General features: G+C 47.3%; 2 protein-coding genes across 2 annotated transcripts in view; both read left to right on the top strand.

Moving 5' to 3' along the window:
• Nucleotides 1–12,699, top strand: part of HHLA1 (HHLA1 neighbor of OC90) — a 38,476-nt gene extending 25,777 nt beyond the window's left edge. Inside the window, exons 14-17 of the mRNA XM_070075922.1 lie at nt 1,437–1,590; nt 7,517–7,599; nt 12,390–12,466; nt 12,550–12,699. Of these exons, the coding sequence (XP_069932023.1) occupies nt 1,437–1,590; nt 7,517–7,599; nt 12,390–12,466; nt 12,550–12,699 (464 nt within the window). The remainder of the gene's footprint in view (nt 1–1,436; nt 1,591–7,516; nt 7,600–12,389; nt 12,467–12,549) is intronic.
• Nucleotides 12,700–16,839: 4,140 nt separating this feature from the next.
• Nucleotides 16,840–17,761, top strand: part of OC90 (otoconin 90) — a 38,307-nt gene continuing 37,385 nt past the window's right edge. Inside the window, exon 1 of the mRNA XM_070075921.1 lies at nt 16,840–16,885. Within this exon, the coding sequence (XP_069932022.1) occupies nt 16,840–16,885 (46 nt within the window). The remainder of the gene's footprint in view (nt 16,886–17,761) is intronic.

Below are 17,761 nucleotides of genomic sequence, written 5' to 3'. Positions count from 1 at the left end.
TTTTAAAGCTGATTCAATGGAGATGCTGAGGAACAGGCATTTATATAATCAAAGAAATTCTCAAATAAATTTTCTAATTAATATCCTGTAGTGATAAACTCTTTTTTATTAGACAAAATCAATCACACCTTCACCAGAAAATAATTATTTCCATTGCTATGGAGAGCAAGCATTTGCATGGCTCTCAGACAAGAATCAATGTGATTATCAGTTAACTTACTCCATTTCAAAGTTGTAAAATCATCCAATTAAAAATCAATTAAAAGGGTAAACTCCCATAAAACAGGTAACCCCGCCGAGAGCCTGCTAGACAAGCAGAACTGTAGTAAAAGAATATCCAACACTCCTCTAGATAATTTTTCTTGATAGTATTAGTGATCATTTGTTGGTAGATTAGTATCAGTATCCTATATCCAAGTTACTAGAAGAAAAGCTCAGAGAGGAATGTCCTTTTCTTTCTTATGTTGTTAAATCTTTACTGTCTGGTAGCAGCATCTGGTACATAGTTGATGCTGCATAAATTTAAATAAAGAGTAAATAAATAAATGCTGTAATTTGTTGTTCGTTTCATCAGGAACTTTTCAGTGTGCTTGGTGTAAGTTTTCGCTTTTACTGCTCCCACTCACTCTAAGTGACAGGCATGGATCTCCTTACTTTTTACTGCTCCCACTCACTCTAAGTGACAGGCATGGATCTCCTTACTTGCCACTTGAGGAAACATAGATATACTCAGGATGATGCTCAGGAGATCTCAAAACACTGAAATTTAAAAAAATCTATTGTTCTTCTTGTCATTTACTGCTCTCTCCTAAAAGAAAAATATTACTATTAAACAATGAACTTTAGTTTGCTGAAACATAAATAATCTTTACAAACTCAGAACCCACAACCTGAGAGCCTGGTACTCCAGTGACTCAGCATTTTATCTTTCGATGTGCCCCTCCTTGCACAGATGTACACATATGTACATACACATGGAAAAACATCCATACACATATATACCACACATGTACACAGATTTCATATACACACACTTATCTTCATGTGCACACATATGCATACACACCTCCCAATTTGAATTATTCTCTACTCTCCCTTCAGCATCTCATCCCTTACATGACACAGAATCTCTGTATACCCTGTACCTTGCACCAATATGCCCTCCACGTGGTACATTTCTGTTTGGTGTTTTAGATCCTTACGTAATATTTGCTCTTCAGTGAAACTAGCTTTGATCCCCCCCAGGAACTTGATTCCCACCTTCTCTCCACCTGTCTTTGGAAACTCTCACAGATTTACCAGGAAATTATGAACCACCATCGTGTTTACCTGTCAATCTCAAGCTACTCATATCAAGGCAAGACACAGGGGTTACCCAATGGAAGATGCTTGTTAAACTCTTAATTATTTGACTGGTCTGGGATTGCATCTTCCAGGATGTCCTCAGCCACTCCTCAAAGAGGTGACCATGACAGCAACTCCTCTCAGCCTGGCCATCCAGAAGCTCAGCCCATGCCTGATGGAGTTGTGCCGCTTCTTTCAGCAATGCCTCTGCATGAGCCAGAGAAATTCCAAGGCAGAAGTCGTGAGGTAACATGGCCCACTTGCTGCTTTTCACATCCAATTTTACAAGTTTCTCGTTCTATATGGCTTTACTGAAGGCTGCAAGGTATTCAGGCAACAAGTCATCCACTGACAAGTGATAGAGACTACCACAAAGAGAGGACTCTCAGTGACTACCCAACTAAACTGTCACTTCTTTGAGGTCTGTGATGGAACTCATTCATTTCAGGGTCCTCAAAACCAATTATAGAGCCTAATATGGTAAGTAAGATAGACTGACATGAGTTGAATTATATTGGATTGAATTGAGTTGGGTTGGGTTAGGTTGACATACACTGGGTTGAGCTGGGATGGGTTTGTTGAGCTGGATTGGGTTGAATTAGTTGGTCTGAAATGAATTGAGTTGAGGTGATGTGTGGGGAGGGGAGTTTTTATTTTGAAGTGAAGCGAGTTGCATTGTATCAAGTGGAATTACTGTTGAAGACTTTGAGTGGTCCTTGAACCCCAATTCACTCAGTCTCATGAGATTTTTAATGGAAGAATGACCAAAAGATATGTCTACCATACAGATTCCAGGTCTTTCACAGATCTCTAGTGTCTTCTTCCAGTAGAATGGCAAAGTTGTAAAACTAAAATAAGAACACAGATGTGATTTTATGTTAAGACATTTAAGCCAGGACATTTTCCGGACTCAATGCTGGTATGCTATCCTTTCTCCTTGGATTTATTCTTGGCTGTTTATATGGAACCAAGTGATGCAGGTAAATATTGCTGCTCCAGTACTCCAAGGGGCAGATTCTCAGATACTTTATACTGTTTTCTTTTTTTAACTTTTATTTAGTAAATATAAATTTCCAAAGTACAGTTTCTGGATTACAATGGCTTCCACCCCCCCATAACTTCCCTCCCACTCACACCCCTCCCATCTCCCGCTCCCTCTCCCATCCCATTCACATCAAGATTCATTTTCAATTCTCTTTATATACAGAAGATCACCTTAGCATATATTAAGTAGAGATTTCAACAGTTTGCACCCACACAGAAACACAAAGTGTAAAATACTGTTTCAGTACTAGTTCTAGCATTAGTTTTCAAAATTAACTCACAAGATCCTTCAGCTTTTCAAATCTGCATGATCTATTGCCTCTGAGTCTCAAGCTCTTTCCCGTCACTCCCTTCTGGCCCTGCTCTAGGATCTCTCAAGTGGTGTGGAACTTCCCTGCTCCCAGAAGGGGTGACAATACCCATCGTCCAACAGTGTTAGTAAGCAGGCTGGAAGCATTTCTCCACGACACAGGCTGATGCTAAAGAAAGCACCTCTGCAACAGTACATCCTTTATTGTTTAGGATCAGCCTGCTGTATTAGATCATTCACTTACACTTCCTTCAATTAATGAGACATATTGAGTATCTACTTTGTGGCAGTCATACACTCTGCTAAGCCATAGGGATACCCAAGCGAATCAGCAATAGCCTCAGAATCTGAGGATTTCATAATTAGGAGGAAGAAAATATCATAAACAATTATGTATAATAAATCCATAGATCCAAGTTATACACTCAGGCAAAAACCTATCAATCATATTCTTCTGGACAGTATATTTGAAAACATGTTTTTGTGTGTGTGTGTGTGTGACAGGCAGAGACAGTGAGAGGGAGAGACAGAGAGAAAGGTCTTCCTTCCGTTGGTTCACCCCTCAAATGGCCGCCATGGCCAGCGCGCTGCGCCGATCCAAAGCCAGGAGCCAGGTACTTCCTCCTGGTCTCCCGTGTGAGTGCAGGGCCCAAGCACTTGGGCCATCCTCCACTGCCTTCCCTGGCCACAGCAGAGAGCTGGCCTGGAAGAGGAGCAAACTAGGACAGAATCTGGCACCCCGACCGGGACTAGAACCCAGAGTGCCAGCACCACAGGCGGAGGATTAGCCTAGTGAACTGCAGCACCAGCCAAAAACATGTATTTTAAATATTGGCTGGTTGAATAAATGGGAAGTTACAAGTTTACAGAGCTTTAGTTTAAATTTAGATCAGTACAGGATTTGTTTACCTGAGCTTGTCTCTTCTTTCTTCTGTGTTTTCACTGAATAGTGAATTGTACCACAAACTCATACTAGGCCCTGGATATAGGCCAAAAATACCAGAATAGGAGGATGGAATTACTCAGAATGTTTGTTCAATAAGACAGCCTCTCCAATTAAAGAAAACTAATATGTAGAGAGGAAGATGGCAATAAAAAGACACAAATTTCAAAGAAGCATGACAAGTGCACAAGAAGATTCTGAATAACACACTGCGGCACCCCAGAAGAAATAACTAATAGGTTTTGATGAAGAAATAGGAATTTTCCCAGCAGAAAACAGGGTAAGCCACTCCAGACAAAAAGAATGGAATATGCAAAGACAGAGTGGGAGGCAGCCTGCAGCCTTCTAGGACCACTGAGAGACTCAGTGTGGATAAAGCAAAGAGAAGACCATGTTCTGACATATAGACCTGTTTGGACAGGCTTGCCCCTTCAAGCACTTGAATTACCTTTCACAAATAAGAGCTCAGGCTGCCTCTGCAAGCTTTCTACTCCATCCTTACTCAGACACAGGATCCTTGAAGTCTGCCCCCCCCCATCCAATCCATTCCTCAACTAAGATTCCCTAAGCTCCTTTCCCCCCAAATCATCTTCCTCCTGTGGTCCTCCCTTGAAACCTGTCTACAGTCCCCAGCATGATTCCTGGGACAGATAAACTCCTCTTGCAGGGCGATGAAGCTCTGCTCCTTTCACTGCCTGGTGTCTTATAAGTTCCGGGACTGCTGTGGGCCCCAGATGCCCACGGCTCCTTCTCTGTCCTGGCTGCTGCTGACTACGCAGTGAGTGCAGTGGCTCTGGTGCTGGGAGGAACTGCTACAATGGTGGGTGCTTCAACACCAGTTCCAGCTCATTCTATCCACAGCATTGCAGCTGATGTCTGCTCTGAAGAACCCAAAGGTCACCTTTATGACTGATTTTTTTTATTTAGTAAATATAAATTTCCAAAGTACAGTTTATGGATTACAATGGCTTCCCCCCTACCCATAATTTCCCTCCCACTCACAGCCCTCCCATCTCCCGCTCCCTCTCCCATTCCATTCACATCAAGATTCATTTTCAATTATCTTTATATACAGAAGATCAATTTAGTATATAATAAGTAAAGATTTCTCAGTTTGCATCCACACAGAAACACAAAGTGTAAAATACTGTTTCAGTAGTAGTTATAGCATTACTTCACATTGGACAACACACTAAGGACAGATTCCACATGAGAAGTAAGTACACAGTGACTCCTGTTGTTGACTTAACAATTTGACACTTTTGTTTATGGCGTCAGTAATCTCCCTAGGCTCTAGTCATGAGTTGCCAAGGCTATGGAAGCCTTTTGAGTTCGCCAACTTTGATCTTATTCAGACAGGGTCATAGTCAAAATGGAAGTTCCCTCCTCCCTTCAGAGAAAGGTATCTCCTTCTTTGATGGCCCTTTTTAAAACCCATCTAGCATTTTCTGCATGAGAAATTCTCCCTTTAGACTATAGGAGAAGAATATATTCATGTGATTAACACAAACCTGACTACATTCTTACAAGGTAATAACCATTTCCATGAATCTACTCTTCATTTACAGAGCAATGTTTGCCGGGAGGCTTGGGGGGTAGAGTATCTCATTTAAATAGTTTCTCTCGTGGTCATAGGCCAAGGAGATTTCCATTCATCCAGCAAGCAAGTGCTCTCCCACAGTGAATGGAGGCACTTGTGAATGTGTGGGCTATGTGTCTGTGGTCATAGCTTAGCAAGTTCTGGCCACACAGCTTGGAGTTCCACAGAGTGCTAGAGCTGGGACAGTGTTTATCATCTTCTAAGACAGTGATCCATGGAGAAGTTTGATGGAACTGATTGGCACTTGTTGGAAGTTCCCCGAGACATTTTTGGAGGGGCTGCTGTTAGAAAACATGTGTTGCACTTTGTCAAAGTAGATGAGGAGCAATGAACTAGGCCATGAAGGAAGGGCTCCCAAGCTAGGAGGTAGCTTAATGTGCTGAATGGTGACAGCTGTGTTTCAGATTTAATCTCTGCCACTCATAAGCTATGTGTTCTCGGACAAGTCATCTACTACCTTCCAGCTTCCGTTGGTTTATCTGCAAAGTGAATGTGGTCCCGCCTACACACCAGGTCACGTGTTGCACTACTCCAGAGGTATCAGCACTCTTGCTTATGTTGACAGATTGTTGTGAGAACAGAATGAAATGAAGTGATGCATCTAAGTGTTCCTCTGTAGTACCTGAAAAGCTGCGCCAGGATTGCTGATGAAGACACTGTTGTCCTTGTTGATGTGTTGCTCCCTTGTCCACACCCCAGCCAAGCTGGAGCCTCATTTCTAGCATACGTGTTGTGTTGTAGCTGTGGCAACCAATTGCCTTGTGGTCATGTCAGCTGCTGAGGTAACCAAGCCTAATTATTCCATCTGTTATGCCGCTGACACAGTATCTTGAGCACATGGAGTCCAGGCTCACAGGAAAAATTGCCCTGTTTGTGTTCATCCTTTGCCTCCTTACTGATTCATTCCATGCTGTTTCTCTATTCTACCCTGTCCTCAAGGGCCAGAATTGTGAAAACTACATTTCCCAGAATACCTCACCAACCAGCTCCTCATTTGTTTATACACTGGAGACAGCAGCTGATTGGAGGCCCACAGAGCGGAGAAGCCAGGGAATTTCTTCCTGCTCTTGCTACTGCAGGCAATATTTTCAGAAATGGCTCCATCACTTTTTTGATTTTGGGTCCCACAGGGGCTCCTCACAAAAGCCCCCCTGTGCTGCCCAGAAGGAAGCCATTTGCTTCTCTGCCCTGACTACAATTCTTCCTCCTCTTGACTACTGCAGCTGCTAACCAGAGGGCTGCACCTTGCCCTGATGATTCTTGCAGCTCTTCTAACTCCTTTGTGACTCGTTCCCAATGTGCAGTTCCCTCTTTGAAACACCTGGGTTCCGATTTCCTGGCAGGGTCTTAACTTACATGTTTTGTTTTACTGCTTATTAGAACAGCTGTGTGTTCCCACAGGGAGTGGCTTACCAGGATTCAGATCTAGAACTTCCCCCTCTAACCCTGTGTCCTTGGGAAAGCCAGTTGATCTCTGTGTCTTGGTTCCTCCATTTTACAGTTTCCTGTAAGTGGGATGTGATAGCAACTGGGGGATCTTACAGTGAGGTTTCCTTAGGCAGTTAATTGCATAGCTCCCTAGCATATGCAGTGAGTGCAGGATGAGATATTTGGGAATGGTTAGCCCACTTCTGCACGTGTCAGATGAGGGATGGAAGGGGACACTCATTTCCACAGGCATGCAGTGAGCCAGTGACCCAGCCTCCACTGAGAACTCTGACGACACAGTGATCTTCTCACTACAGCCCCTGAAACAACTCCTGCTGGCCCTAGCCAAGAGCAGAGCACCGTTTTGCCATGTCTCCTGTACACCCAACTGCAGCAGCATTCTACTTTGTGTCTCCGCCTCCCACAACAGTAAATAACAAACACCATCATTTATTGAGCATCTGTTGTATTCTGGATGCTGTGCAGGAACTTTACATGTGCCATCTCACTTAATCCTCAACAACCTGTTACTGTGGGTGCTTTATTACTTTTCAATTACATAAAGGAACCGAGGTCCAGAGACCTATAAAAGCAACCTGAAGTTACATGTCCTGAACAGTAGTGGGGTTAGGACTGAACATTTTTTGCTAATGCCCAAATCTGAGCTCTTTCCCATCCATCCTCCTCTCCTAACTCTCTTTCACTGCCCTAGAAAGATGGACAGGGGGCTCTGTGATGTGAGTACGTGGCCATAGGTTCATGTTCATTCACTGGCTCTTTTACTTCCGCCTATCTTTTGAAAGCCATCACAACATGGTGATTGCTTAACTCTGGTTTCCATCTCTAGGTACTGTCTTGAACACTATTCCTGGTTTCTGAAGAATGCAACGTTTGTCTGCCCGAGGGTGAAAAGGGTGCCCCACTCCCACAGTAAGTCCACAGCCTGATGACACTGTGACCCTGCATGTGTGTGCGCCATGAAAGGGGTCTGGAATTCCAAAAGATGTTCTGACATTAGCAGGTGTCACAGCCCTGTTGTGGCTCATCTACTTATTCATTCTAGACAAAGAGAGGCTGTTCCTGTTTCCCCTTTAATCAACAGCTTGACATTCACAATGAGAGATATATTAAAAATCAGGAGTCAGTCCGATCAGTCAATGTTTCTTTCTGTGTGAATTCAAGCAAGTTCCATAGCCTCTGGGTCCCCAGCTAATTTAAAAAGACAAAAGTTAAACGAAAGTCAAACTGCACATAAACCCTGAAATTCCCAACTACACGAAAATGTAGACAGTTAATTCAAGGAAAAAGCAGGCAATGTGAAGTCCTAAACTGGCTCTATAATGCCTCTGAACTCACCTCGATGGCTGCAAAGCCTTGCTTGCATGCACGCCAGTTATGCCCATGCCAATCTTGCTTCTTCTCCCCATCCTGCAAACCAAAGCAATCGGTCTGGTCCTCTGGTCTCCAAACCAATGGGTGAACATGTTATCAGTGCCACCTGGCTGGACCATCTGCCTAGGGACTTGGCCTTCTCAGAACCGTGAAACTATATTGAACTCTGAGAAGCTGCTTCTTACTGTAACCAAATATAAGCTATTTGCTCATGTGGTCAGGGCTTGATCAGGTATTACATTAAAAAAATTCAAAAATAGTTTAGCCACCCAAGATTTCCTGGGGCTCTTAAAGAGCACCAAATGGAATCCCTGGGATCCCTGCCAACCCAGAAATTCTTTATTCTTCTTGCCATCCTGTATCTCTCACTTCCGACAAGAGCCCTCCTCCACGTCTGCATTGATCATTTTCCAGCATGTTACTCAGTAACTCTCCTGAAGCCAGGTTCTCTTGTGTTTTCTGCTCCCATGCATCTGCTCTCCTTACCTCCTTCTTTCATCCTTCCTTTCTTCCCAAATGTGAGTCCCATCGTATTCACTGGGGTGCAATGGGTTAAGCCGTTGCCACTTGGGACACCCACATCTCATATACACGTGCCCAGCTCAAGCCCAGGCTCCTGTGTCCAATCCAGCTTCCTGCTAATGCATCCTGAGAGGCAGCAGGTGATGGCTCGAGTACTTGAGCTCCTGCCACCCACCTGAGAGGCATGGATTGAGTTCTGGGCTCCTGGCTTTAGCCTGGCCTGGCCCTGTCTGTGTAGAGTGAACCAGTGGATAGAATCAATCTAAATCTCAATCCCTCCCCCCTTCTCCAGCTCTGCCTTTTAAGTAGATGGAAATAAACATAATCAACATTTTTTCAAAAAAGAAGTATCTAACTAGATTTTACAAAAAGTCATAAGAACTCCCATGGGTCTCTTTTTTCTTGTGCAAATCTTCACCTTCATTCTGCTTTACAAAAACCAAGCTTCAGGGCTCAGAAATCAAAGACAGAAATCCCTGTCCGTGATAGGAACAGGAAATCTTACAAACTTACAAATACAATAGCTCTTTTTTCTTCATCTTTACCCTCATTAAAATCTCTATACAAAATATTACATTCACTGAATAATGTGTTAATGAAGTTAAATCAGCGTCATGCAAAGTGGGGCTATGAGTTAGATGCAACTGGGTTTTGGAAAAAGGGCTCTGGGCAGAGTAGACATGAAGTCTACTCCTTGCTGGACATATTGCCAGCTAGAAGGGAGACCTGTGTGAGTCCTTTCGACTCCATTAACTCTGAGTGACTCCCCACGTGTGCCCCCGGATGATTCTGCACCGTCATGGTGTCTGATTTATGTCAGCTGTCGGGTTTCTGTCTCAGGACCTTGGGTTTCTTTTTTTCAGCCTTAAAACAAAAATGCCTTGAGAAAATCTGCAAGTCTGTGTGAGGCCTGGCAGAAACATGCGTCTCCATCCGTGGATTCAGGAGCTGCGCCTTCACCCTGGCCCTGCTCCCGTCTGGCTTACGTTTGCAGAGTTCATCCAGGCATCAGGACATTATGGTTGCATTGAGCATGGCCCTTTTTGGAAGTAGCTTTTCTTTGTCTCCTATGAAGCTGTATAAAGTTTGGAAGGTAGAAGGACCCTATTAGAAGCCTCAAATTAATGCAGTAATGCTGGAATCCCCTGCCTGCTTTACTTCCACGCAAACCTAACATTTCTGCTAAAGAAACTCCCATAACGCATGCAGTAACACTGATAACTGGACAATGGGGAGGCAGGCTGCACACTAATATGAACAGATAAGACCCAGCCAGAGATCCTGACACAGTACCCAGGGTGACTTAAACAGAGTTTGAAAAGACAAAAAACAAGAGGGTGACTTGAGGAAGGCTGAATCCTTACTGGGAGAGATTCACGAATGCATTTATTCTATTTACACTAAAACTGGGATATATTCAACCAATCAAACCTGCCACAGATCTAGGCTCTCCCCAGCCCCGTTCACTGAGAGAAGATGTAGAGCTTTTATTACCATCTAATCCACAGGTACGTATGTTGCACCCTGGGGTACAATGATTCACTAGCAGGATGCACAGAGTCCAGAAAATCTATGTTCACAATTGCCATTTGTCACAGCAAAAGGACACAGATAAAAATCAGTAAAGGCACCATGAGCAGAGCCCAGGAGAGCCCAGGTACAAGCTTTCTTCTCTAGGTGGGGTTGCACACTGCACTGAATTCTGCCAGCAAAGTTGTGCAGCAGTGTGTAGAGAGAATGGCCATCCAGGAGAGCTCATCTGTGCCCTGGAGTCCAGGGGTTTTATTGGGCTCACTCACACAGGAATGGAGTGCCTACATGGCTGAACTACTCACTGTTCCCACCCCTCTAGAGGTCAAACAGGTGCCACACATCTCAAGACTCAGCATAAATCACTTTGTTACACAGAGACACTCTTCTCAGCCAGGGTGTCCGCAGGGTTAGAGGCTAGCTCCCTGGGACTGGTCCAAGGCCAGACCTTTGCTTGAAAGGTACAATATGTGAGTGCCCTATACTGACAAAGCTGGCCCTCTACTGCTATCCACATATTATGTGACCCCTTCCTTGTATCCAGTCCCTTTTAACTAACCCAGGTCTGCAGTTGCTCCAGTACCCCCATTAATGCCAAGTCTGTGTGCAGTGGCCCCTCACAGAGCACTTCAATCCTTGCTCCCAGGGACAGCATTCTTTCCAGTGGAGGAGGGCTCTTCCTCCACACCATCATCTTAGGGCTCTGCCTGGTCATCACACATCCGCCGTTTGGTAACAAAAGTCACGTTGTGTTCAAGATGCAAGACAATGACACTCCCCATCCCCCCACCCCGCACCATCAAAGACACTTGAGTGTCCAGGCACTGTGTGTAAACAGCGAGGTACTTAGGGAGGTGGAACCCAAGCAGCCACTTTCCTGTCCAACAATGCCCGGAAAGGCCCCTTTTCGACCTTCGGAACGCTTGACAGCCTCAAGGTCATACAGTGCCAAGTTCATAAGTACCTGCTGTATTGTCATGACTTTTGGGGTCTGAAAGGATTCTCTCATTTGAAAAGGTTAAGGGCACACACAGGGTGAAGTGACTGCTACCCAGACGGGAATAAAGGAAACCACCCCAATCATTAAGAATGGGTTAACTTGACTACTCTTGCTCTCTGATGAAGTTCATAGTAATTTAAACATTTTGCAGTAAAGGGCCCCCAAGATCCCCTAAGGAATAAATTATCATTAGGGAAGGTGGAGGATGGACTGATGATCTGGACCCAAGACCAGGACTGTTGACTCATGGGGAAAAGCCCTCATGGACACATCCCTGGGAAGGCTGTCTGCAGGCTTCTGAGGCCCAGTCATGAATCTATCATGAAGAACAAAGGCTCAGAGGAACACGTGGGACCTGTTTTCTACAGCTGGTCCCTCCATTGTTCTCAGCAACAGTAACGCCAGGAGGAAAACAGATCCCAAGAATGAACTGACCAGCACCTGGAGTGCAAAGGTCTCCAGTGTAAGGAAGCTTTGACCCTCCCTGAGCAGATTAAACCCCTATTTAGGTTATGATTAGAGAAATGAAGAGACATCAAGGATGCTGTCAACTGAGTCCTTACCATTCCGTGTGTTTTTGTGGCCACCCATGGTTAATTGATGAAGCAAAAGAGACGGGACAGTACTTGTTCCCCAGATGATGCAGCAGCATACAGTTGCACAGGCTATGTCCTTAAACAGCATTCAAGCAGCAAGAGTGCTTGTACATTTCGAGTTCATCCATTCCCAAGAGATGAGCTAGGTCGGCAAGAGAAAGAGACGAAAACATGGAGGGAGTGAGGAGAAGAAAGAGGGGCAGCTGGGAGAGGAAGAAGAGGTGTGTTGGTGTTTCATGGCCCCAGTGTGTGTCTCTGTGTGTTTGTGTGCACACACGTCCTCCTATTTCTGCGTTAATGCACTATGTTGTGAGTTTGCAGGAGTGAGAATTTGGGTGCTACCATAGCACCCAAAGTCTGTAATTTAAACCCTTATTTGGAATAGCCTTATTCTCTGATGTCTGGGTTCTCAGGACAATGTCATTCTCACCGTATGCTTGCAACAGAGAAGAGAAAGACCAAGACTCCAGGGGTATTGAGACGGTAGTTCTTAATCAGTGTGGGTTTTGCCCCACCAGGACACACTGGGCAATATCTCCAGATCCTCTAGCTTGTCACACCTGCTGGGGACTGCAACTGTAATCCAGTGGCAATGCTGCCACGCGGAGGCCAACTCCCCCAGAAAAGAGCGATTCAGCTCTACACGTCAACAGCACTAAGTTTAAGATGCCCTGTTGTAGGCGACAGGAAGAAAATGAGGCTTCTCAAATCCCTGAAAAACGGCTACAGCAACACACCTGTGCAGCTCGCATTAAGGGTTAGCAATGAGCAGCAGTATGTTCTTGAGATGCTCATCAGAGAATTTTGTGAAATTGAACCACAGACCCCCACTGATTTCAGGGTGCAAACATGGTGGCCCTTCCGTGCCGTCGAGAAAGGACTAGGAACAATGTTGTGCACATGAAATTCCGACTGACCATTAACGACCTGCAAACAAGGGTTTCAGTGCACAGAGACAACTACTTCTGGGAAGGCACAACTGTGCCCTGAACTACTGGATGAATTCTTTTTCTGAAAGAGGCAGGGGTAGAGTGAACAAACTCAGGGTTTGCAGCTAGGCTAACCTGTGACCCCATCACGCCTGAGAATCAACAAGTGTCACCATCTTGTCGACCATGTTTTTCTCATTGGTACAGCGGAGTTCAAGCTCTGTCCCTCCTGGGATTACAAAGACAGCAACAGTAGGGTTGCTGTGGGGCTGAAAAGGGCACAGTCCTTTGAAACACAGAGGCACACAACAGGTGCTTAGTAAATGTTATCTCTGCTTGTTAAACTCAAGAAAATATGTCCCATGGGATTCAAGGAGGCGCGAGAACGTAGGATTTAAAGAGCCCCCATCCCACACATTGCACACGGCTTCCTTCCTCCTCACCACCCTAATAAAATTATCCCCATTTAACAAATGCAGAAGCCAAGACCAAGCAGTGACAACCTCAAGATCACACCTGTTACTTAGAAGCAGGGCTGGTCAGGAACCTAGGGTACCCGATTAAAAAGCCCAGCTCAGCCTTCCCCGTGGCTGGGACTGAAAACCCCTAAAGAAAAGCGGCATCAGATTCCGAGGTCTGAGGCCAGGAACATATAAGAACAATCACCCCGAAGAGCTCCTCTTGCCAGACAAAGCCCGCCTTTCTTCCCGTAGGAGAGCCTATGTGACACTCATTATCTTTCATCCCCCAGAGCTCCCCTGATGACCCCGGGGACATAATCCCTGGGCCTCCCAGCCTTTGAGGGGAGGTGGGTGTGGAACAGGGGAGCCATTGTGCTCTAATTAAGGGTCTCTTCTGAGGCTCCAAAGGGGGCCTCTTAATATGAAGGCTTCCCCTGTTCCCAGCTGTGCTGTGGGGATGCCCTCCGCCCCTCTGTGGCAGCCCACCTGCCAGCACTCATGAAAGGCTGTGCAGGTGAGGAGGGGTGAGGGCTCACATGACTAAGGGTCTTTCCTTGGAATATAAAGGAACGCAGTCCCCCCTTGTTCAAGGCCAAGCACCATTCATCCAGCTGCACTGCACGGAGTACAGTAAGGTAGGCTTCCACTTCTGGTGGTGTGGGGAGCCAGAGAGGGAGGAAGGAGGCAGGGAGAAAGAGGGAGGAAAGAGGAGGAGGGAGGGAAGGAGAAATGGGTGAATGGGAGGGTTCCTGGGGGCTTCCGGAGACCTGGCTGTTGCTCCAGGATGTAGCGGGAAACCCAAAGGCACTCTGAGCCCTTGTAGGAGGAGATGCAAGACCAGAGGCCCAGCACCTGGTGAGTTGACCTGGGAGAGAAATTTACAGCACTGTGCAAGGGTCCTGCAAACCTGTGTGGGCCCAGGACCCTCTCCAGGGCACCTGGTGTGGAAATGCAATCATGCTTCATTGTGGGCGGTCTTGACTGGGCACTCAGTGGGTGCCATGTCTGTTGTAAGGCTTATCCCATTTACTTCCCGTGAAAGCCGTCGAATGTGCATTTTGCTGCCCAGGAAAATGTATTCCAGGTGCTTTAGCATCTGACTCCCGGCACCTAATGAGCAAAAGGCAGAGCCTAAACCCCCCACCACAGGGCTATGTGCTGCCTCCTGCTGGCCAGCGGAAGGTCTGTCCAGCCAGAAGGCCTTTCTGTTGGACCTTCTAGGCTGCTGTGGAACTGCTCATCAGGAAATAGGAGAACCAGGATCCCAAACGTGACCTGCAGACCAAGGAGAGGCCTGCAGAGCCCTCTCAGGCCCACAGGGACAGCACTGCCCCACTCAGGGCCACGGACTGCCCTGGAGGCTTCCACGAAACAATTCCCACCCCATCCATCCCAGGCCACCTGCTGGCCATAGAAGGCTGCTGGGTTTCAGTCACAGCCTGTGCCATCCTCCCAGGACCCTGAGATTCAGGCGACCTCACGGTTTCTCAGAGCTGTCTGTCTGCTGCCACCTTCTGGCTGGCAGCAGGACTTCTATGTTCTTGGCTCTCAGCAGGGAAAGCCAACCCAGTGTCAACCCCGTGTCCAGCCACAACCTAGACAGCAGCTGGCCACACTGAAGGCCTTCCAAAGCAAGTAACAACAGTGTCATGGCAGCTATGCGATGAATAATTACCAGGCTGTCCCCCTGGGATCGAATGGCTGGCCATGGAGCAGAGGCTGAAACAGACTGGCTGGCCCCGGATTGGCAGCTCCCCTCGCAGCAGTGCCTATTGGGGACGCGGCTTCAGCCGGTGATCAGGGGCTCCGCCTCAGACCACACTTAAGAAACAACACGAAGGCCTTTATTGCAACTGCTACCTTCCAGTGGGCCCAGTCCTGCAACTAATTCCTAGTGTTTGAGCCACTTCCCCGGATCAGGGGCTTCCCGAGTGCCTCACGTGGATTAACATAGCCAGTCCGCACCACAAGCATGTAGGTAACAGTGCCAGGCTGGAAGCCAGGAGGCGTGGGGAGGAGGAGTGTTTGCCACAAGCTGTCCACCTCTGGGCCACAGTTATCCCATCTGTGAAATGGGATTTGGCCTGGGTGATTCAGGTGCCCCTTTCTCCAGGGCGTGATGGAGAACAGCTGCCCCAGCCAATGCCAGGCAGTCACCTCCTTGCCTGGGCTCAGGGCGGCCTCCGTAGGGCCACTGGACACCTCTAAGTGTCACCTGCTGCTCACCTGTGGCGTTTCCACTTCCCATCTCGAAACTCTCAGTTTTCAACCTGCTCTCACGGCCTGAGAGGGACTCATTCAGAAGTGAGTTTCTGTAGAACAAGAGAGTGCCTGTCCAGCCTGGAAAATGAACCTGCTCTAGGCGTTTGTGTGGCCCAAGCAGGTGGTAAGCAGAGCAGGATGGAGAGGAGGCCCGAGCCCAGTGGGACTCTCCAAGAACACACATCTGACCCTTTCTCATGCATTAGGCAGGTATTTACCCTGCAGCCACTAGAGGCGAGGCTAGGCCCTGGGACAGGTTCATAGAGCCCTTATCCCAGAGCCCACCACGTCCTCTGGAACACCTTCCCAACACCAAGCCCTGTCCACAGGCAGAGTGAGCCACCAGCCCGTGGGGCAGTGTCGGCCTCTGGGAAGACAACTCGCAGACATTACTCCAGGCTGATGCAACCCTGCAAGGGCAAGCCTGGGAGCTGAGCACCAGCTGAGTGCTGGTCTCTAGTTGCCCTCCTTGGCAAGCACCTTTGTTCAGTGCACCACATAGGCAACCCTATCAGCAATACTTTGTGGACCCCTGGGATGGCCTGTGTCCTGCTATGTTATCATTCACTGTTCTAAAATCACATTCTAAAGCAGAGGCCAATCATTTTACAATCTTTAGGAGTTTACAGTGCCAAGAAGCAAACATCATTTTAAAAATCCCTGATGCATTTTTCCCCTTTCTAATATATGGTTGACCAGCTCACGTCCTGCAAGTGCTTATTTCAATCTGTGCTGATCTGAGCAGAGAGAAGCTGCTACTGAGTGCAGCAGGGTTCCTGTGCTCTGCACACCCGGCCCTGTTGTCACAGCTAAATACTGAACCCTTAGGACAGTATTATGTATTATGGCAGCCCAGTATTCATCATTCACAGACTCCAAGAAGTCAGACATGCATGTGGCAAGACATACCAGCAGGCCATGGCTGCCAAATTCGCTACTTGATGTCAGTACAAAAGTTCAGAACCAGTTTGCCCCAGATATATTTGGAATACTGGTGCATTGTGATGTGTGGGTTATTTGATGTTCAAACTATAGGACTTGATCAATTGCTTCCTTTTTCTGTGGGTCTGTGAAGGGCTCACAGCCTAGGAATGTGTGTTTTCCTCACTTTGCATTCCTCGACCCTGAATTTTTGATGCCCGACCCCTGGCAGGCCTCAATCCATGAGCACAGGATAATCAATGAGACCACAGTGGCGTCTTCCAGGAGCTCACGGTGAAGCTTCCATTTGACAGACAGGTAAACTGAGTCTCAGACCGAGAACGGGGTCTCCCTAACGCCATCGTGTTGGAGGCAAAGCCACAATAGAGCACTTGTAGGACTTCTCTCCTTTTACCGCACCCGTGTGAAGCAGAGGAGGGGCAGAGCTCGCCAAGTTCCTTCGAGGGGTCCCCGAAGCCACACTCATCACATCTGCCCGCTTCTCTCCCAGGAGGCTGCTCAATCGAAACCCCAGTCCTGCCCTTGGCTCTCCTGCCATGATCGCGTTTCTCCTCCTGAGTGTGCTGCTGGTGCCCCCTGCCGGTGAGTCTTGTATTTGACACCATGTTTCCTGCTAACAGGAACACAGGGAGAGGTCAAATTCCAGCTCATGAACTTATTGGCACTTCCTCTCCCCTGCCCAGTGAGTGAGGAGGCTCAAACATCAGCGATGAGCTGTAGGTTTAGTTCACTGGATTTCGGGGAGCACCTTGCTGTGCAAACTGGGGGTGGGAGATGGCACAGAGAACAAGACGGAGCCCCAAAGGGGAGCACTGGCCCCTGAGAAATTCCCCTTCACCCGAGCCCCACCTTTGGTCACGGGCTGCTGTCCTCCGTCTGGAGAGTGTTGGCCTTTCTGACGCACAGCAGTGTCCCCTGCTCTTTCATCCCCACGTTCCCAAGTGAGCTCTGCACCTCCAAAACCTAAAGACATCTAAGCAGGTTCCTTGGCAGCCTGGGTGATCAGTTCAAGTCCTCCTGGAGCCTCTGGCCTGTTTCCTGCTTACGCTCTTGCTTTTGTATCTGTGCAGCTCTCAAACACCTGGACTTGCTCCTTTCCTAGATGGCCAAGCACCAGGTAACTGAGAGCTCTTATTATTCAGGGCACATTTCTTTGCTCTTCTCATATGCAAATAGAACCAGAAAATGTAGGAGGCTGTAAGGCCAGGAGAGCAGGCACAGGGTGGAGGGTACCCCGGGCCCTGGGCACAGCCCAGGCATAGGCAGGATAGCAGCAAGGAGTTGGGCGTCTTATGCACATAGATTGCAGCATGGTGGGAGCATGAAGTTCAAGGTAGGGGACAAGTCACAGAGGCTGCAGGCCTAATGAGCTGGTCAGGAGGTGCTGGATTGTCCTCAGAGTACGGGTTTCATGAAATGGTAACAAGTGCCCGGCCCTGGGGGCACCATCAGACATGG

Source organism: Oryctolagus cuniculus, chromosome 6, assembly GCF_964237555.1.
Source record: "Oryctolagus cuniculus chromosome 6, mOryCun1.1, whole genome shotgun sequence".
Lineage (NCBI taxonomy): Eukaryota > Metazoa > Chordata > Mammalia > Lagomorpha > Leporidae > Oryctolagus > Oryctolagus cuniculus.
The sequence above is the reverse complement of the archived record's forward strand: the minus strand, read 5'-3'. Positions and strand labels throughout refer to the sequence as shown.